This window comes from Papio anubis, chromosome 4 (genome assembly GCF_008728515.1).
Source record: "Papio anubis isolate 15944 chromosome 4, Panubis1.0, whole genome shotgun sequence".
Taxonomy (NCBI): Eukaryota; Metazoa; Chordata; class Mammalia; order Primates; family Cercopithecidae; genus Papio; species Papio anubis.
This window is the reverse complement of record NC_044979.1, coordinates 147,523,481-147,544,174: the sequence shown is the minus strand read 5'-3', so window position 1 is coordinate 147,544,174 and position 20,694 is coordinate 147,523,481. Positions and strand designations below refer to the sequence as shown.

General features: G+C 62.3%; 1 protein-coding gene across 4 annotated transcripts; it reads right to left on the bottom strand.

Annotated features, from left to right (window-relative positions):
- Positions 1-2,959: 2,959 nt before the first annotated feature.
- On the bottom strand, positions 2,960-13,789 carry TMEM184A (transmembrane protein 184A). Of its 4 annotated transcripts, none has more exons than XM_009202489.4 (9): positions 13,043-13,789; positions 12,261-12,479; positions 7,595-7,760; positions 7,086-7,176; positions 6,903-6,978; positions 6,650-6,741; positions 5,343-5,512; positions 4,477-4,674; positions 2,960-3,910 (listed from the first exon to the last, which is right to left on the bottom strand). In XM_009202489.4, exons 2-9 carry the CDS (start codon positions 12,477-12,479, stop codon positions 3,681-3,683), a joined length of 1,242 nt encoding a protein of 413 aa, XP_009200753.1. In that variant the 5' UTR covers positions 13,043-13,789; the 3' UTR covers positions 2,960-3,680. The 4 variants fall into 4 exon arrangements, with proteins under 4 accessions (XP_009200753.1, XP_003895699.1, XP_009200755.1 ...); XM_003895650.5 differs by having other exon boundaries at positions 13,100-13,789; XM_009202491.3 differs by having other exon boundaries at positions 13,006-13,082.
- Between the last annotated feature and the right edge of the window lie 6,905 nt (positions 13,790-20,694).

Genomic DNA, 20,694 nt, shown 5'->3' with positions numbered 1-20,694 from the left:
GCCCAGCTAATTTTTGTATGTTTTTGGAGAGATGGTGTTTTACCATGTTGCCCAGGCTGGTCTCGGACTCCTGGGCTCAAGCAATCCACTCACCTTGGCCTCTCCAAGTGCTGGAATTACAGGCATGAGCCATGGCACCTGATCATAATCCCACCTCTCAGCATCTGTGTGGCCTGGGGCCAGTTCCCTCCTTCCCAGCCTTGCTTCCTGTGAGGTGGGCGTGGAGGTGACTGCAGCAGCCGGCGCGTACCGCGGTGAGGGTTGAATCTGTGCTGGGGCCACAGCAGCCTGAGCTTGTCACTAGCAATGGCAGGGATGGCACTTTCCCTAGCTAAGTCAGACCTCCCCTGTGGCCCACCCTGCGGCTCTGGGCCCAGCCTGCTCCTCCTGGGGGAGCTGGTGGGTGTGAGTTGGGGGCACAGAGCCCCAGCCCCGTGTGGGGCTCCTGGAGGCCACGGACAGACAGGGAAGCTGTGAGAGGAGACGCCACCCCGCCCAGCCGTGCAGCCTGCACCCGGGCCAGGCCAGGGCCCCCAGGGCTTCTACCCTTTCTTGTGGATGCTGGGGATTTTCAGCTGGACCATCTCCCAGACGAGGACACTGAGGCAGGAGAGGTTAGAGAGGTTGGTGGGGGCACTGGGCCAAGACACGTGGCTCCTGCCTGCCTCGAGGCCCACTCCTCTGTCGGGGCCTGTCACCGGGAAACCCCTTTTTCTGCAGCGATGATGACACTGGAACCACGCTGGTCTCCGTCCTTCCCCCTCTCATGAGCCCACGCTCCCTCTCGAGGCGGGTTGAGCCCTGGCCTGGACCGCCCCACACTGCCTCCGTCCACGCCAAGCGGGCTCAGCCCTTGGGGCTTTCCTTTGAGTCGTGTTGGAAAGAAGCAGAGCAGCCTCACCCACGGGCAGAGGCGTCTGTGAGGCTCAGGAGGCAGCGGGGAGAGAGGGCCTCCGTGGAACCGGCTCCTGGTGTCCGAGTCCCTGCTCTGTGACCCCAGCCTCACCTGCGGGCAGAGGCGTCTGTGAGGCTCAGGAGGCAGCGGGGAGAGAGAGGGCCTCTGTGGAGCCGGCTCCTGGTGTCCCAGTCCCTGCTCCGTGACGCCAGCCTCACCCGAGGGCAGAGGCATCTGTGAGGCTCAGGAGGGAGGGTGGAGAGAGGGCCTCTGTGGAGCCAGTTCCTGGTGTCCGAGTCCCTGCTCTGTGACCCCAGGCAACTTGCTCCATCTCTCTGGGCTCAGTCGCCGTCCCAGCTGGCGTGAGCGCTGAGCGTGTCAGTTTCCTGGCACAGTCCTTGGCTGGTCCAAGTGGGCATTTGGCGGAAACTGACTTCTCCCCTGTCCTAAACCGCAGGCCTGAGGGGCTGCTGACATAGGAGCTCAGCCCCCAGCACCTCAGCCTCTGCCGCCGGGAGCCCACGTGGTGTCTGGGTCTCCAGAAGGGGAGCCCTCGGCCACGCACCCTCCAAACACAGATTTCAGCAACTCGATCTCTAATGGGGTGGCCTTCCCCAGGGCAAGGGGAGAGCAAGTCTAGCGTCTGGCCAGTGCCCCCCAGCCTCCAGAAACTGGCCCTTGGCAGCAGGTCCCCGGGGAGCACCACGCCCCCACCTGCTGACAGAGTGAGACACGGGGGCTGCCTGGTGGGTCTCTCCCTGTGGGGGTCCAATAAGGCAGGTGGGCATCTTTGCAGCCACGCAGGGAGGAGCTTGGCCTATCAGGCAGCCTGGCCGGGCCCTGCAGACCCACTGGCCTTGGATCCCCATGTCCCCAGCCCAGGAAGCAAGAGGCTGGGAGCTGGCCCTCTGTTGCCTGGACCCCACTGGTCCGTGCCCGCCTTGCTGAGTCCCTCAGAGACTCCAGGTCCTGCTGTTCCCGGTGGCCGTAGCCATGGGTGGGGGCAGCACAGGTGGGAGCCGCGGTCCCCAGGTGGTACCCACTGGGCCTTCCTGTCTGCTCTCCATGCCCAGTGCCTGAGCCCCCCAGGCCTTGCCCACTTCTGCTGCCCCTGCCCCAGCCCCCACCCAACCTGTGCTGTGGGCCCCAGATACACAGAACTGACTGCCACCTGCAGGCCAGGTCACTGCACTGTCCCCTGAGGGGCCCTGGGCCTGGAGGGTGCCCTGCAGTGACACCCCTCGCCCTGGGCCAGCTGTGTGTCCTTCCAGAAGCCCCCTTAGTTCCTCGGCGGCTGTTGTTCTCGCCGCCAGGATTTCCAAGGCCTCTTAGGCGCCTCCAGCTTCCTGAGGGCAGGGCACGTGTCTGAAGCTCGGCTCCTCAAACCCAGGGCCCCACCTGGCACGTGGAGGAAGAAGAGAAGGGGAGGAGGCAGGTGCCCAGGCGGGAGCCCCCTCTGTGCCCCCTGGGAGTGCCCCCCCAGGTACTCAGGGCCCTGCTCTCACGGCCTTGTCCCCTCGCCATGAGTGGGGCTGGCACAAGGCCCATTCTGGAGGAAGCAGAGGCTCCCAGCAGAAAGGCGGCAGCTGTGATCTCACAGCCCAGCCTCTGCCCTGCACTGCCCTGGGCCACGAGTCTGCCCACCCCAGTCAGGTGGGACCCCTTTCCCGCATGCAGACTCTGTGACCCCCACCACATCCTGCTCCTCAGGCTCAGGCTCTGCGGGAACAGAAGCCAAGACGCAGTAGAAAATCCAAGGTGTTTAGGCCAGGCGAGGTGGCTCACGCCTGTCATCCCAGCACTTGGGGAGGCCGAGGCGGGCGAATCACGAGGTCAGGAAATCAAGACCATCCTGGCTAACATGGTGAAACCCCGTCTCTACTAAAAATGCAAAAAATTAGCCGGGTGTGGCGGCGGGCGCCTGTAGTCCCAGCTACTTGGGAGGCTGAGGCAGGAGAATGGCATGAACCCGGGAGGCGGAGCTTGCAATGAGCCGAGATCGCGCCACTGCACTCCAGCCTGGGCCACAGAGCAAGACTCCGTCTCAAAAAAAAAAAAAAGAAAAGAAAATCCAAGGTGTTTAAATATAAATAAGAGCACTTCCCACAGCCCCGCGGTGCTGGCCAGCCTCATGGGCACCCGGTGGTTCCACGACCCATTCCAGGCACACGCTCCCCTGGGTGGGCGCCTGGCCAGGGCTCCCCTGTGGCTGGTGTGTGAAGACATGTGGGCCCTTCTCCACTTGCCCACGATGGCCACAGCAGGCTCCGAGGAGGCCCAGCCCTGGCCAGCTTGTGTGGACCTCACCGGTCTGCGGCACCCGGAGCTGCTGACTGTGTCAGGGCCCGGCTGCCCAGCACCCCGGCGCCCCTCCCTCCAGCTGCCCAGCCTGGGATCCGTGCGCTGTCTGTCTCCTGAGTCAGGGAGTCTGGCCCACTCATAGCTCCCGTGGGGCCCGTACAGCCTAGGCCCGGCAGCCATGCTGACTCCCTGCCCCACGGTGGCCCCTGGGGCTGATGGCCAGGTGATCCCGGGGTCCCCAGGCTCTTCTGATTGGCTCAGGTGCCCTCTCCTTGGGCGGCGGGCCCACCTGGGTGCCTGGCAGGGCCATCAGGTGCCCTGACCCCCGGGCTGGAGGGAGGATGGGAAATGGGCTCCGAGGGCCTCGCAGGAGGGCTCTCAGGAGAGGCCCCCACCTTTTGCAGGGTTGATGGGTGGGGGGCCCTGTTCTTCCCCAGAGGCGTGGGCAACCTGGGTCCCTAAAGCACCAGCGGCCAAGGTCCCCCTACAGGTCCTCCGAGGGGATGAGCATCCGCTTCTCCAGGCTCCGGCTCTTCCTGCCCCTGCCAGAGCTGCCGCCGGGGTGGGTGCCCGGCCTGGGCACCTCCTGCGTGGCCTGCTGCGTGTAGTGCTGGTAGGTGGGGGAGAAGTTGTGGATGGCGTCCTGTACAATGTCCTGGGGGCTCACTGTCTCCCTGAGGCCACTGGAGATGCTCTGCATGGGTGCCGGGGGTGCTGGAGGAGGGCAGCGTATGAGCCCCACCATTCCCCACTGTGCTCCAGCCCCCGCCGGACAAGCCCCCTCAGCCCCGCCTCCCAGGATGCCCAGGGCTGTGGCTCCTGCATGTCCAGGTCTGGCCTCAGCCAGCGGAGGGTGACCCCAGACCCCTGGACCCCAGCCCAGCTTGCTCCACCCAGCACCAGGCCTATTCCTGGCCAGACCCCTGCCAAGGACCACGTCCCCTAGAGTTTCCGAGGGGCTCCAAGCAGCGGAGTACGCCTTTGGCTGGCCTGGGGTGGGCACCCTGGTATCTCCACAATGACTGATGAGAAGCCAGGCAGGCCACAGGCTGTCCCCGCCCTAATGGGGGGCGTGCCTGGCAGGGGACACCCATCCCCCATCACCATCGGGGTCTGGGCCCATCTGGACCCCACACAGCCCAGGTCCCTGTCCGGAGCCGGATGCCCTTTGGCTGTCTCCCTGCCCAGCGAGCTGGCATTCCTGGGCCTTGAGAGTGGCACGGACACAGACCCGGTGCCCAGGGCAGGGCTGTGCGCCCTGGCTGGAAGGCAGAGCGTACCTGGTGAGTTCTCCTTCTTCTCTGCGTACACCTGGCAGGGGAAGGCATAGCGCAGGGCCACGGAGGCAAACAGCATCTCCACGCAGATGATAAAGTTCTGGTAGCCAGCGGCCAGTGTGCCGGCCCCCAGCCTGTTCCCACCGCTGGTCTCCACCTCTGGGATGACCCCGCACCGCTCCAAGACGGCCAGCAGCAGCCCTGCGGATGCCACGGCTGCTCAGCCCCAGCCCCGGATGGGGTCTGCAGGGGAGGAAGAGGCCCCGGACCCCGCAGTGGTTCCTCTGACAGGCGCCGTGACCCTGTCCATGTGGTCTCGTCCCACCCCAGGAGACTGAGGTTCGGGGGGCAAGGCGCCTCCAAAGTCGGGGGTCCTGAACCTCGCAGCGGCTCCTCTGACAGGTGCCGTGACCCTGTCCGTGTGGTCTCGTCCCACCCCAGGAGACTGAGGTTTGGGGGGGCAAGGTGCCTCCAAAGTCGGGGGTCTCAGCACAACAGGTGCTCAGGAGCTCTCCTGGGCCCGCCCTGCCGCTCTAGCCCCAAACCTTGGGCCTGTCCCCAGCTCTTCCCTGTCTGGTGGCCATCCTCCTCTGCCAAGGTGGGCTGTGAGTTCCCTGGCCTGGCAGGGACCGGGACTCAGGAAATGCCAGTGTGGCCTCTGTGCGACCTCTCCCCACTGACTGTGGGCCCAGACCTGCTGGCAGGACCTCCCCACTCCCCCGTGCCCGCAGGCTCTACCCTGGCTTCCAGCTGACCTGTGCTGCCACTGGGGAAACTGAAGCTCGGGGGAGCTGGGGAAGGGGGCGTGAGGTGACCCCAGGCTCTCTGGACTGCAGCCCCCGCCTCGGCAGCATCCCTGCCCCACACACCTTGCCAGAACGACAGGAAGATGACGGCTTTGATGGTGAGGAACTTGAGGACAGGCTGGAAGGGCCGCAGGAGCTCCCTGGTGGTGAAGTAGAAGAGGAACAGGGCGTAGAGGGCGAGGCTGACAGAGGCATTGTAGATGAGGGTCACATAGAGGTAGCCGCTGCGGACACTGGGACAGACGGGAGCTGTGGTCAGGGCAGCCCCACAACCCCGCCACCCTCCCCACCCTAGAGCCGCCGCCGCCACCGCACCCTCGGCCTGGCTCCCACCCTGAGCTTGGGAGCATGGGCCCTGCAGGGATCCTGGCCCCGATCTGATCCTCACTTCAGGGCCTGCAGGAGAGTGTGGGGAGCTGGGGGTGGCTGGGGGGCCTATGCAGGGGTAGGGCAGGGACACGCGGCCATTCTCCCTACTGGCCCTGCTCCTCCTTGTCCCAGGATCCCATCCTCTGTGCAGGCAGCATCCAGGCTGCCTCTGCCGGAACGCTGCCTCCCAACCCTGTCCACCTGGCCACTGCCTGAAGGTCCTCTATGTGGTGGACACACAGGTGTCATTCCTGTGTGAGTGTGTGCACATATGTGTGTGTGCACAGATGTCGTGTGCACATGGTTGGGGTGCATTGTGTATGTGCACACATTGCGTGCATGTGAGTGTACATATGTGTGTGGTTGTGGTGTGTGCATGGTTTGCGCACATGCTGTGTGCATGTGTGAACATGTGATGCACCTGTGTGATGTGTGTGCACAGGTGAAAGCACATGTGTCCGTGTGTGAGCATGTGTGTGGTGTTGGTGAGCATGCATGTGGACCTTGGCAGGGGTCCTTCCTGTGCTGGGTGGCTGGCTATCTGCTCAGACAACAGGTCGGGGTGGACCTTGGCCCCGTTGGCCCAGGTGTCTTTAATACCAAGAGTGCTCAAGGCTGGGCGGGGGCTGGGGCCATCACTGCCTGGCCAGAAGCCCTGAGGTCCTCAGCACAGACGCTGGCACAGACGCCAGACTCACCCCGGCCATGTCCTGTGAGGGGAGGTCCAGGCCCCTGGCCTTGGCAGGCACTGAGGTCCTTGTGGAGAGGAAGTGGGTACCTGTCTTGGGTGGGGTCCCTAGCCCAGCTGGACGCCAAGCCCGCCTCGTTGGGCCCCATTGCCGGGCCCTGGCCCAGTGCCCACCTCATGCCAGGCACCCCTGAAGCTCCCACCTTACTTGAGCCCAGCTGGACGCCAAGCCCGCCTCGCTGGGCCCCACTCCTGTGCCCCGGGAGACCCAGTGCCCACCTCATGCCAGGTGTCCCCGCGGCTCCCGCCTTACTTGAAGTCCCCGTCGTGGTATTTGCCAAATGCCTGGAGGATGATGGTGGTGACGGCCATGACGGGCTTCACCAGGCAGAACTGCAGAGTGGCCTGGGGGCGATGGCACCCGGTGGGCCTGGGGCCAGGTCCCCCAGGGGCCCAGGAATGGGGGTTGGGGCAGCCAGCAGTGAGCAGCCCCCTGACACTGGGTAGGGTGGCGCTGGGCTGGCCAGGTGGGAGGAGGGCGGGCAGGGCTGGACGGATCCCCTCACCTGCTTGCAGAAGCGCAGGAACCCGATGGAGTAGGTCATGCCCCGGAGGCAGCAGGTGCCGTAGAAGCAGCTGGACCTGCGGGGGACATCCCTGAGCCGGTGCGGGAGAATGCAGCCCCAGTGCCGCCCAGGCGCCCAGTCCCAGGTGTGTGGGGTGTGTGGGCTCTGGGGTGAGACGCTTACTTGATGGGCTTTCCACGAATCTCAGCCATGATGGCACCCTCGCCTCCCAGGTACTGGAAACACAGGCTCAGGAAGCTGTAAATGACAAAGGCTGCCGGGAGTGCACAGGGGGACCGGCCGTGAGTCCTGAGCCGCACCGGGACCCCGTGGCGCCCATCTCACCAGGACAGGAGGAGGCTCGGGAGGGGCCAGGCCTGGCAGGTCACACATCAAGAGGCTCCTGATGGGCCCCATCCCCAGCGGGGCAGCCTGAGAGGGTCAGGGTGCTCCTTCAGGGGCCCTGCTTTCACCCCAGGCCAGGGCAGGTCCACCGAGCCCCTTGCACGGAGGCTGTGGGTCATGGGTTCCAGGCCTGCCAGCGCCACTAACCCCAGCTGTCCTGGCAGCCCCTCCAACAGGGGCAGGGAGAGTGGGGTGCCCTGGGGGCTGGCCACGGAAGTGTGTCCATGCATGCAGGCCCCGGGGAGTCTCTCCCTCCGCTCCCCCGACGGATGCCACCCAGCGCCCACCTTCATAGCAGTCCCGCACAGAGTCAAAGTAGACGTAGTACTGGTGGTCTCCCAGGAGGAGGAGGCTGAGCCAGGAGTCGAAGGCATAGATGGGCACGATGAGGAGCAGGCGGATGATATAACGCTGTTCCTGTGGCACTGTGTAGGAGCGTAGGTGCAGGTAGATCTGGGCGCAGGAGGGTTCGGGTGAGAGCCGGGCCTGCCCGGTACCCTGCACCAGCCCAGGTGAGCCGGGAAGGAGGTGGGGTGGGCGTGGGCCACCAGGCACCTTCTATGTTTGCATTTTCTAGTTTTCTACAATGGGCATCCTTATTACAATTAGAGAAAATAAATTATTTGCCTATTGTAATCAGATGCATACTTTTATACTTATTTACTATAAAAGTTCATATAAGTATGAATGTGTAAGTATACATTAAATACATATTTCTGATTACAACTAAAAATAATACACATTTTAAGAATTTACTTTTTATGGCTGGGCGTGGTGACTCACACCTGTAATCCCAGCAGTTTGGGAGGCCAAGGTGGGTGGATCATTTGAGGTCAGGAGTTCAAGACCGGCCTGGCCAACATGGTGAAACCCCGTCTCTACTAAATATACAAAAATTAGCCAGGTGTGGTGGCGTGCGCCTGTAATCCCAGCTACTCAAGAGGCTGAGGCAGGAGAATCACTTGAGCCTGGGAGGTGGAGGTTTCGGTGAACTAAGATTGCGCCACTGAACTCCAGCCTGGGCAACAGAGCGAGACCCTGTCTCAAAAAAAAAAAATAATATTTTTTTGAGAAACATAGTCTCGCTCAGTTGCCCAGGCTGGAGTGCAGTGGCACAATCATGGCTCACTGCAGCCTTGAAACTCCCAGGCTCTAGTGATCCTCCTACCTCAGCCTGCTGAGCAGCTGGGACTACAGGTGTGCACCACCTTGCCTGGCTAATTTTTGTATTTTTCGTACAGACGGGGGTCTCACTGTGTTGCCCAGGCTGGTCTCAAAGTCCTAGGCTCAAGCGATCCTCCTGCCTCCGTCTCCCAAAGTGCTGGCAATACAGGCATGAGCCACTACACCTGGCCTAAAATTTATTTTTTAAATTGGCAAATCAAATTTGTATGCATTTACAGTGTGCAGTGCGATGTCTGATATGTGTGTTCGTGGGGAATGGCTGAGTCAAACCCATTAACATCTCCATTATCTCCCATACTTAGCATTTCTTTGCAGGGAGGACATGTAAAATGTACTCTTTTAGCAATTTTCAAGCATAGAATACATTGTTATTTATAGTAGTCACCATGTTGTACAATAGATCTTTTTTTTTTTTCTGAATGACTTCCTTGGGCATGAGTGAGGGTCCTGTTTGTTCCTAGCCTGGGAAAGGGAACTCTCACTCATTCCTTCATTCAGCAGGCATTTCTGGAGCCCAGTTAAGTGTCCAACCCGGGGAACGGGGAGGGGACATGTCCTGGTCCTGGGCTGGGCAGACTCTCAGAAGGCAGGTTGGCTTTTGCTGTGGGGGCATCCAAAGGACGTGCACCCTTTGATTCCTAAGAATTTGTCCCTCCCTAGGGGCCGGGCACAGTGGCCCACCCCTGTAATCTTAGCACTTTGGGAGGCCGAGGCGGGCGGAGTGCCTGAGCTCAGGAGTTCGAGACCAGCCTGACCAACAGGGCAAACCCCATCTCTGCTAAAAAATACAAAAATTAGCCAGGTGTGGTGGCGGGTGCCTGTAGTCCCAGCTATTTGGGAGGCTGAGGTGGGAGGACGGCTTAAATGCGTGAGGCAGAGGCTGCAGTGAGCAATGATTATGCCGCTGCATCCCAGCCTGGGCCACAGAGTGAGATCTTGCCTAAAAAAAAATGAAAGCCAATCCCAGCACTTTGGGAGGCCGAGACAGGTGGATCACGAGGTCAGGAGATCGAGACCATCCTGGCTAACCCAGTGAAACCCCGTCTCTACTAAAAAATACAGAAAATTAGCTGGGCGTGGTGGCAGGCGCCTGTAGTCCCAGCTACTCGGGAGGCTGAGGCAGGAGAATGGCGTGAACCCAGGAGGCGGAGCTCGCAATGAGCTGAGATCCGGTCACTGCACTCCAGCCTGGGCGACAGAGCGAGACTCCGTCTAAAAAAAAAAAAAAAAAAGGAAAGCCTGGGAAAAAATATGGGTGATTATAATGTTTGCCTTTAAACTTTCTAGATTTTCCCTGTATTTATTTATTTATTTATTTATTTATTTATTTATTTTTTAATTATTATTATTATTTTTTATTGAGACAGAGTTCTGCACGCCCAGGTTGCAGTGCAGTGGTGCAATCTCAGCTCACTGCAACCTCCCGGGCCTCCTGGGTTCAAGTGATTCTCCTGCCTTAGCCTCCCGAGTAACTGGGATTACAGGCACGCACCATCATGCCTGGCTCTTTTTTTTTTTTTTTTTTGAGACGGAGTCTCGGGCTTGTCGCCCCAGGCTGGAGTGCAGGGCCGGATCTCAGCTCACTGCTCCGCCCCGGGTTCACGCTTCATTCTCCCGCCTCAGCCTCCCGAGTAGCTGGGACTACAGGCGCCCGCCACCTCGCCCGGCTAGTTTTTTGTATTTCTTAGTAGAGACGGGGTTTCACCGTGTTAGCCAGGATGGTCTCGATCTCCTGACCTCGTGATCCACCCGTCTCGGCCTCCCAAAGTACTGGGATTACAGGCTTGAGCCACCGCGCCCGGCCCATTTTTGTATTTTTAGTAGGGACGGGGTTTCCCCATGTTGGCCAGGCTGGTCTCAAACTCCTGACCTCAGGTGATCTACCCGCCTTGGCCTCCCACAATGCTGGGGTTACAGGTGTGAGCCACTGTGCCCGACCAATTTTCCAAGTTTTCTGTGAGGACACAACAAAGGGTCCTCCTGTCTGAGGACCCTTTCAGACAGGGTCAGCCGAGCCTGGGAGCTGGGTGCACGGGGGCCCGTGTGGAAGGCTTTCTGGAGGAGATGCGTGAGCGGCGGCGGGCAAGCAGAAGCGACATGCACCTGGCTGCTTGGGGTGCAGCTCAGGGAGTTGGGGGAGGTTGGCGGCAGGAACGGACTCTTATCAGTCACACACTCCCCGCTGGTGCCTGGGAGGGACGGCATGACCAGCCATCAGGAGACCTCTCCCGGGGCTGGCGCTGCCTGGCTGGGTGACCTTGACAAGCCACTGTCCTCTCCGGCCCTGGTCCTCCCATGTATAAAGCAAGGGGGATCCAGCCACTCTGTGTCCTGCCTGGGACTCCTCACTCGAGGGTGGCTCTGGAGGTGGGCTCAGGGGTGGGACAGGGCCTGAACTCCAGCTCGAGGGGGTTTCCATGAGCCCTGTCTTGACTGCGAGGCCCCATGAAGCTGAAGCCACACTATAGCCGCACACACACAGCCGGTTCCCAGGATTACAGTGCAAAGACAGCCTCCTCCAGGAAGCCCTCTCTGATGGCCTTACAGGAAGGGCCTGCCTCGGCACCACCTCTGCGGCTCTGCACCCTCCAGGCCCACACTCATACACGTCTACCTTTGGTTCTGGTTATCTGGTCACAGCTCACTGCAGCCTTGAACTGGGCTCAAGCGATCCTCCCACCTCAGCCTCCCTAGTAGCTGGGACTACTGGTGCAGGCCTCCATGCCCAGCAAATAAGCAGCTAATCAGCTATCACGGAGATGCTGCCTCAGAGGCTTGTGGCCATCGGGGTCCCTGCCTGCCAGTCTCCTGATGGCCCCCTGCCCTGGCTCACCTACAGATCCATTCCCTACACCAGTGCCCTGTGCACCCGGGGAGCAGCTCTGCTCTCAGCCCAGCCCTCCACAGCCTTCCTGGGCTCCCAGCACCCCGTGAAAGCTGCCTCCCCACACTGGGGTCAAGGGCTCTGGACAAACCCCTGCAGCTGTGTGACCCTCGCTGGCCTGTACACGCCTTCCCACCCCACCCCTGCACACACTGCCCTGGCCTCTCTGTGTATCTGAGGCTCTCAGGTGGGTCCTGTCCCTGACCCTCTGCCCTCTCTGCCCACCCCCTACCCTCGGGCACCACTTCCTCCTTGCCCTTGCCTGGCCCTTCCTTGCCACCGCGCCTGGCCACTTCTCTACCTGGGGGCTGTTCTATTCCCACCTGGGGACTGCTGCGGGTCGGGGGCTGTGTATGTGGCTTGGGGCTTGAGGAAGTTGCTTCTCGCCCGTCTCCCACACAGGAGTTCCAGTGCCTCCAGCCAAGCTGTGACCTTTGCTCCCCAGCTCCCTACAGAGTAAAGTCCAACCCCCTGCCAACCCCCCACCAGCCTTCTCCAGGGTGCCACACCTCTGGAGGGAGAAGGCCCCTTCCCCTTTTCAACTACGTGAGCTTGGGAAAGGCCTCTGGTCTCTCTGAGACTCAGTCTTCTTGTCTGTGAAATGGGACCACACTGCTGACCTCAGGGAGCCGGGTGAGGAGCCTGTGAAATAGCCAGGGATGCCTGGTGGGTGCTCTGCCCTCAGCCTGGCAGAGACCTCCCTATTTTCAGGCCCAGCTCCCACACGCCACGTCCTGGGGAAGCTCATCCCCTCCCCCGTGCCCTGGCCAATCCCACTTCTGACAGCATCTGTAGCAGCAGCACCCAGCAGGGCCGGGCTGAGCCACGGCCACGTCCCGTGGAGACCGGGGTCCTGAAGGAGGCTTGGGGGCGGGAGGGCTTACCTGGTGGCAGGTGAGCACCAGGGCAGTCCACACGAAGATCCCTGAGACACCTCGGGCCAGCGTGGAGGTGAGGAAGAGCCAGGGGGCCCCCTGGGAGCCGTTCCCCGTGTGGTCCATCTGCGGCCCAGCTGGCACAGCCGGCGGGGGGTTGGGCTGCAGCCAGGTCGCTGACACCAGGGGGACACCGGCTGTCTCCAGGATCCCTGAGACATTACTCATCTGCAGAGGGAGGAAGGACACACACCGGGAGGAGTGAGGGCAAAGGTGCTGGTTCCCGGCAGCAGGAAGCAGCCGGGGAGGGAGGAGACAGTGAGAGGCTGAACCACCCGCCAGGCCGCGCCCCGCACAGGGACACCAGCGCCAGGCCCGGCTCCCTCCCTGCTCCAAGCTCAGCCACCCAGGCTCACCCCATCAGCCACCTGTGACCTGAGGGCCCCACCTCGGTTCCCCCTTGTAAAACCAGCTTCCACCTCCAAGTCGCAGGTTTGCAGGGAGCCTGCTTCTTAGGAGACAAAGACTGTCTTCCAGTGGGGTGGAAGAGGGGAACCCCTGCCGCCCTGCCTGCCCGGGAGGTCTGGGGAGCAGGCGCAGACCAGCACTGCCTGCCCCGGCAGAAGGTGTGCAACCAGCCCCATGGGAGGAGCGGCCCTCACTGGTTCCCCGGCACCTGCCCGCCCGCCTGGGAGCCCGGCTTTGCTGGGGTTCTCGGCAGCCGCAGGTGCCTGTTCTTCCGTCTCCTACAAACCTGCTGGGGTCCTGAGTTCACCCTCTCCCACACTCACAGCCCAGTCCAGCCTCCTCCTCTCCCTCTGGTCTGCGGTCACAGTGCCCGGCTCTACCTTTGCTGGCAGGAAGCACCTGGCCCAGTCTGGGGAGGCCCAGCCTCCAGGGAAGCCTAGCTGGTCATTCTCATGGCCACGTGGCCCCCACTGGTGGCCCCACTGTGGGTGGGGCAAGGCCGGGATCTGAAGGGCTGTGCCAGGCTGGGGCGGGGCGGCCAGTGCCTCATGTCCCCAGTGGCCCAGCTGGGCCCCAGGCTGCAGGCCTGTCTCCTCCTGTCCCCTCCCACGGCTGACACTCTATCCTCCTGTCTGTTTGCTGGGTGGCAGCTGGCTCCCAGGAAACTGCTGACCGCCTGGCGCCCTCACCTGCCTGTGCCAGATGGCCAGGCAGTTGCCACCCGGCAGGGACAGGTGGGAGAGGTCTGCGGCAGGCCAAGAAGGGGTGGGCTGCAGGAGGAGAAGTGGAGAGCTAATGGTACAGGGTTTCTCTTGGGGGGTGACGGGGTCCCGAAATGAGGTAGAGGCGGTAGCACACAGCACTGCGGATGGACTTACTGCCACCGAATTGTTCACTTAAACCTGGGTAAACTGATGTTATGTGAACTTCATCTGAATTGAAAAAATAAATCCGTGCCCCAAGAGGTGTGTTGAAAACATTCAAGTTTTCTGGACCGGGCGCAGTACCTCACGCCTGTCATCTCAACACTTTGGCAGGCCAAGGTGGGCGGATCACTTGAGGTCAGGAGTTGGACACTAGCCTGGCCAACATGGTGAAACCCTGTCTCTACTAAATACACAAAAATTAGTCAGGTGTGGTGGTGCGCACCTGTAATTCCAGCTACTCAAGAGTCTGAGGCAGGAGAATCGCTTGAACTCAGGAGGCGGAGGCTGCAGTGAGCTGAGATCACACCACTGCACTCCAGCCTGGGGACAGAGGGAGACTCTGTCTCAAAAAAAAAAAAAAAAAGGAAATATTTCTAGTCTTTGTGTGTCAAGGCAGGACTCGAAGAGTGACAGCACAGTCCCCGGACCCTTCGGAGTCTGGCAAGGGGTTGGGGGCCCTGAGGGTCCCTGTCACCCCCATGCAGAGGCCCCGGTGGAAAAAACTCACCCACCCCAGCTCCTGGGAGAGGGATGTGGGCCCTCAGTCCTACCTCTTGTCCTGTTCTGGTTACGCTTGGGCTCATGCCACCAGGGCCAGCATTACCAAGTCCTGCTCCGTGCCCGCAACAGATCCACATGCTCCTTGTCCTTCGTCTCCTACCCTCCCACAGCCCTGGGCAACAGGGCTCAAGGGGTCAAGCCTGGAATGACTGGAGCCACTGTTCTCCTTTTATTTTTAATTTATTTCTTTTTTGAGACGGAGTCTCACTCTGTCGCCAGGCTGGAGTGCAGTGGCATGATCTCTGCTCACTGCAACCTCCACCTCCCGGGTTCAAGTGATTCTCCTGCCTCAGCTTCCCGAGTAGCTGGGATTACAGGCGCGCACCACCATACCTCGCTAATTTTTGTATTTTTAGTAGAGATGGGGTTTTGCCATGTTGGCCAGGCTGGTCTTGAACTCCTGACCTCAGGTGATCTGCCCACCTCAGCCTCCCACAGTGCTGGGATTTCAGGCATGAACCACCGTGTCCGGCCTGTTCCCCTTTTAGAGATGGGAACGAGGGGCACATCCACATGTCCAGCATCCTCGAGGGGTCCGTGCAGGGCCCAGGCTGAGGCCCATCCATCCCTGGAACACCCTGCCTGCTCTCCCCAACCCCTCCACCGACGCTGTCCCTCCAGGGAGCCTTTCAGGTGGGGAGCAAGCTCAGGAAGTCGTGCCCAGCTCTCAGGCCCGCCCTGCCTGACCTCCCCATCAGTGCCCGCCTGGGCCTGGGCCCAGAGCCACAGCGTGCACACCCTGGCTGGGCCCTCCCGGAGCCCGCCTGCTCCCCAGGCTGGGACCTTCTGAACCAACCAACGCTGCTGTCCTGCAGCCTCAGGTGTCACCCCTGGAGAGACCATCCCCGCTGTCCCATCACCGTCTTCAGTGCGTGTGCGACTTCCTGTCCACCTGTCTTGTGTTTGCTGCTGGTCCTCCCTCTGCGGGAGCTCCAGAGCCTAGAGCCGTGCCCTGTCCATGCTCGGGGCACGGGGGTTGCGGTGGGGGGCTGTCCGGCTGAGGCGGTGGCCCTGTGGGCTAAGGTCTCTCCTTGGCCAGGCAGGGGTGCTGGAAGGCGGTCCCCAACTTCCATCCAGCTGCGTTCCTGCTGCAGCCACAGGTACAACTCCCCCCTCCCCCACCTCCCCGCCTCCCTCCCGCCCTGCAGAGCCCCAGGCGGACGGCTCAGCGCGTGCGGATGTCGCCCTCTGGCTGTAAGTGTCGGGATCACCATCTCGGACAACTATGAAGTCAGGATGGCTGGGGGCTTTGAAGGGTGAAGACTTTGGTGCCTGGGCGTGCACAGAGCTGGAGGGACCCAGAAGTACTTTATCCAACTCGCTCATGCTACAGGCAGGGACACTGAGGCCCCAGCCCCTGCTTGATTTGCTTCCAGCCCCAGGCCCCTCCCCAGGCTGATGGTGAGAATGGCTGTGCAGACAGCAGGAAGCACTGTGGTTAGATGTCAGCAGGACCTTTCTGGCTGGAGCCACCAGAGCCAGGCTTCTGGGAGGGCTCTGGCTTTGGGGAGGCTCAGGGCTTGGGCCCGGGACACAGATCGAGGGACCTCCAAAGCTCTGCCTTCCGCCAGAGGCAGATCCTCTGTGGGAAAAGGTGGGGTTTTCTTACAAGGCCAGCTGGGCACTGGGCAGGGAGGCCTGTGGATCTCCTTGGCCCACAGCTGTGCCAGCGGGGAGTGTGGGTGCAGGGTCTTTGGTGTCAGCCTGAGCTGGTTCATGGCTCCTGAGGGTCCCTGACCCTTAGAAGCCCCTTCAGTCGAGGCTGCCCCCTGCCCTGATGGTGGGGGCCAGGTCCAGCGTGGTTTCCTCATTGTTCTCACAGCCGCCCTACCCTGGCACGTCCTTGTTTAGCTGCTGCCTCTAGGAAGGCGTCCCGAGAGCCCGGGCTCTGGCCCTGAAGCCAGGTGCTCTTGCACACTTGAAGAAATGACTTTGCCTTGTCAGGCAGCCTTGGCTGTATCCCCTCTCCCCAGTACTGGGCCTCACAGGCCTTTTTAAACCTGAAGCTCTGAAAAGAGAGGAGACCTCTGCCATCTCCACTGACCCTTCCTTCTCCAGCTTTCTGACCACGTCACTCAGAGACGTCCTCGGCCCTTGGCCCTTTGTCTTGCCTATGGCCTTGGCCAACTTGGCAGGCGTCTTTGCCTCTCTGGGCCTCTGTTTTCTCATCTGTAAAGTGGGTTTACTGATCAAATCCTGGCCAAAGCAGGATTTGGTCAGCGCTGGCCTGCCTGCCCATCTTCTGGCCCACACTCCCCACCTGGCCTGCCTGTCCCCGCCCCTGCTGTCACTACCCTGGTCCTGGCCCCGGCCCCACCTTTGCTGTCCCCACCCCAGCTCTCTCTCCATCACCTGCCCACCATCTTCTGGCCTACGCTCCCCACCCGGCCTGCCTCTGTCCTCGTCCCTGCTGTCCCCACCCCAGCTCTGTCTCCATCACATCTGCCTCTTTTGTCCCCACATCCAGGCAGACCCAGGCACTACCAAGGTTTCTACCAAATCCCTGCCCGAGGTGCCCGATCATTCAGTAAAGCGAACACTCAGGGTTCCTGGGTGTGAACTGCAGCCCCGCCGTTCCCCAGTGTGCACCCCTCAGCCTCCATGTCCCCACCTGGGAAATGGGAGCAGTAATGCCTGCCCTGTGAGGCTGCTGAGTGCACACAGTGAGACCCACAATGCGGGCACACCGTGCTGAACTGTGTGGCTTCCCTCTCTCCCCTACCCAGTGACCACCTGCCTGGACATGTGAGTCCTCCCATTCCTGAGCCCCTGGGATGGGTCCTGCCCTCACCCCCCTGGCTCTCAGCAGGTTCTGGCCCTGCCAGTGTCTACGGGTGGCTCCAGGGTCTCCCCAGCAGGTTCCAAGGCTCTCTGAGCCCTGCACTGCAGCCCCCACCTCCCTCCCCTGCCCCCGCCCAGGCCTGGCCCATTCTGGGCACACTGAGGGACAGCCTCGGTGAGAAAGGGTCCCACGGAGCAGCCAGTCCCCTTCCTCCTCCCCAGGGAGGACACCGGCCCCAAGTCCCACAGAGAGTTTGCGGGGGGCCTGGCTGGAGCCTCTCTGCACCCCACGAATGCTGGTGGATCGGTTGGTTCTGACCCCCTTCCACTCCCTGTGGTTCTGAAATGTCACTGAAGTAATTCCTTGAAGAGTGTCACACAGTCCCGAAGGGGGACAAGTGGGGATGGGACCCCGAATCTGAGGCCTGGCGTCTCCCTTACCCCCACCCGTCTCCATCAGGGCCAGCCCTCCTGTGAGGGGCCTGCCTCGTGGGTATCCGGAGCCAGCACAGAGGCTGGACCACCATTCCCAAGCCTCGTGGCAGCCCCCCAGGCAGGGACTTGCCGCAGTCCCCAGCAGGTAGAGGGCAGAGCCAGACCACGGCTTGTAGTCCCATGTGCCCCCCGGCCAAGGCCTTGACCCTCGGCCTGCAGCTGAGATGTGCCTGGGTCTGGAGGTGAAGGGTCAGGCCTGGCCAAGGCCTTCACATCCCCGAAGCAGAACCCGCACTCCCGTCCCATGGCCAGGCGGGCAGACCTCATGGCACTGCCCGGAGAACATGGTTCCCCAAGAGGAAGTGGGTCTTGGCTGAGGGCCCCTCTCTCCTCCCGCCCTGGTTGGCCACCGCTGGCTTTAATGAAGGGGGGGCGCCCTGAGGGGAGGTGCCCTGTGAGGAGGTGCCCTGCGGGGAGGTGCGGACCCCCTTCCACTCCCTGTGGGGGTTGCAGGGCCTTTGTGGGGACGGGCGGGGCTTCTGCTGCTGACTTCGTTCTGGTTTGAACACAGGTCCCTGTGGTGGTGCAGGGCCTGGGACCGCACCCCCTACTTTGCCTTGCCCTGGGGTCTGGGGAGGGCTGGTCTCCACATGGTCCTCCCAGCCTCCAGCACAGGACCTCATGCCAGGGTGCGGCCCGTGTCTCGCCGGGTAGGCTCGTGGAGCAGGAAAGAGGGCGAGAAGAGCCGGATGCGCCAGCTCGGGCGCCGTGGACCAAGGGTGCTGGTCTGGGGACATCAGGAGCAGGGCCTGGTCCCCAGGGAGGGGCAGTCGGGAGGTTGATCACTCTGCCACCTGCCCACGGGGCTCTCTGGCTGATGGAGGCCTCACCTGGCACTGGTGTCATGGCCTCTGTGCCCAGTCACAGGAGGCGGCAGGGCCGGCTGGGCCTGATTTTCCTGGTGGGGGCTGAACACTGACCAAGCCCATTGCAGGACAGACCTGTCTGCCCAGATCTGGGCGACGGGGCCCTCTGACCATTGTTCACTGTGTCCAGGTGTCCGGAGCTGTGGGGAGGCTGAGACGCCGCCCAGCCAGTCCCACACCCTGGCCCTGGCACAGCCACCTCCTGCCCTCATGAGAAACCCGGCTGAGGTCCTAGGCACTGCTCCCCAGTTCCGGGCCGGCTGCTCTGCTGGTACCCACCCCCTTAACCCCTGCCTGCCCATCTCTCTGCAGACGCAGACAGGTACGGCGTACCCCCTGCCTGCCTCCTTCACTGTTGGGTGGAACTCGGGGTGCCTGGGAGCTGCCTCCTCAGGGCTGGCTCATTTGGTGTCCCAGGCTGAGCTGCACACCAGGGGGAAGAGGTGACCGGTGGGCACGCATCTCTGACACCCGGCTTCCCAGGCCTGCCCCACCCAGTCCTGTGGCCCTCCCCTGGGGGCCCTGGCCAGCAGTCCACCCACACGGCAGCCCCGGGTGTGAGCGGGAGGTGACAGGGATGGGGCTCCACGTCCTCCCAGCTCTGCTTCTGGGATGCCCCCGGCTCCTGTCCACGGGCATGGCCTCCTGGGAGCCAAGTGGGGCGGGCAGGCAGTGTGGCCTCCTGGTGATCCACACGCCCCCTCCTCACTGGGACCGGGGAGCAGCCCCTACAGCCAGGAGGAGCAGGCCCTGGGCCAGACGCCACAAGCTGGGGCCTGGTACTGGCTGTGTATGGTGTCTGTGACCTCAGGCAGAGCCTGTGCCGGCCTGTGCCTGTCTCCACCGGCACGAGCTATGTGGCAGGTCACGGTGGCTGGGCCAGGGCCTCAGGTTGGCCTCCCTGTCATCTGCCCTTCCAGGGACACAGGCTGCTGCATGGGAGAGCCAGGCTGGCCAGGCCCTGGGACTCAGAGCTCCACTCTCAGCTGGCCTGGCGACCTGGCAGGCAGGTGCAGCATGGGGGGGCCCTTCCCTCAGCTTCTGACTCTCGAGCAATTCTGCTTTGCCTGAGCCCATCAGCCTTAGACCCTGGGGCGGGACCGTCCCAAGGATCTGCTCTCTTCCTCCCATAGGTCTCCTGTCCTGTCTTCTGGGGCCCAGCCCCTGCCTCCCTGCTCCCGTCCCTGGTCCCTCTGTTGCCCCCATCCCCAGAGAGTCACCCAGGGCCTGCCTGTACTTCCCTTCACCTGAGGGAGCTGCCAGCCCTGGGTGTGTACGGGTTGGGGGCACCCTTTCATCTGGAGCCAGGGTGGGGGGTGCTGGTCTGGCCGGGACTTGCCAGGCTGGCCAGAGACCCTGTTTGTTTGGTGTCCAGGTGCCATCCTGGGGCCCATCCTCTGGGGTGGAGGTGGGGCTCAGGTGTTGGGGAACTGTGATTCTCAGAATTTCAATACATTTTTCTTTCTTTCCAGGAGCCCCCACCCCATTGAAGTGCACAGGCCCAGCTTGGACACCACACCCCTCTGGTGTGCACCACACACACACACACACACTCTCGCACTCCCACACCCACGCAGCTCACCTCCCTGCTGGCGCTCAGCCTGTCAGGCAGGTTGGCTGACGGTCTCCAGGCCTAAGAGGGGCAGCCAAGGCAGGGTGGGCCTGAAGCTCGGCCCCCGGCCTCTCGGCCTCTGCTGCCCCCTCCTCACAGCGGCGGGCTGCCTGGGTCCCTGAGAGATGATTACTCCTGAGCACTGGCCTCTCCCCAGACCCAGGAACTCCTCCCAGCCCCACCCCCACCCCACCCAGCCGGCCCTACCTGCCCGGGTACAGCTAGAACAGACCACACCCTCCACCTTCCCCCTGCCTGGATTCTGGGACCCATGTCTGTCCACGTGCCACCCCTGCCTCCTGCCGTCTCAGCGGGTGTGAGCCTGGACCAATCTCCTGGTCCGGTGGACTTCAGACGTGGGACCACGCGTGGGCTGGGGTCCTGATGCCCCTTCACGAGTGACGCAGCCCCTGCCTCCCCCTCCCTTCTTTGGGCCCTCACCCCTGAAAAGTCCCATTCGGGAGCCTGAGGGTGTTGGGACACGGCTTGTCACCCAGCTCTGCCCCGCCCACGCACGCCTGCTACCTGCGTGACTGGGGCGTGAGATGCACGCACGCACTCCCATGAGCCTGGAAGCTTGGGTCTCCTACCTGGGTGGGGCAGGACGAGCCCCCATTTGATGGGGGAAGCTGAGTCAGGAGCTGCAGGCCCCTGACTAGTGGGTGGGGGCAGGGCTGGAGCTGTGGTTTGTTCTGCCTTCCTGGGGTGAGCCTTGGGTGGGGGGCGTCACGCAT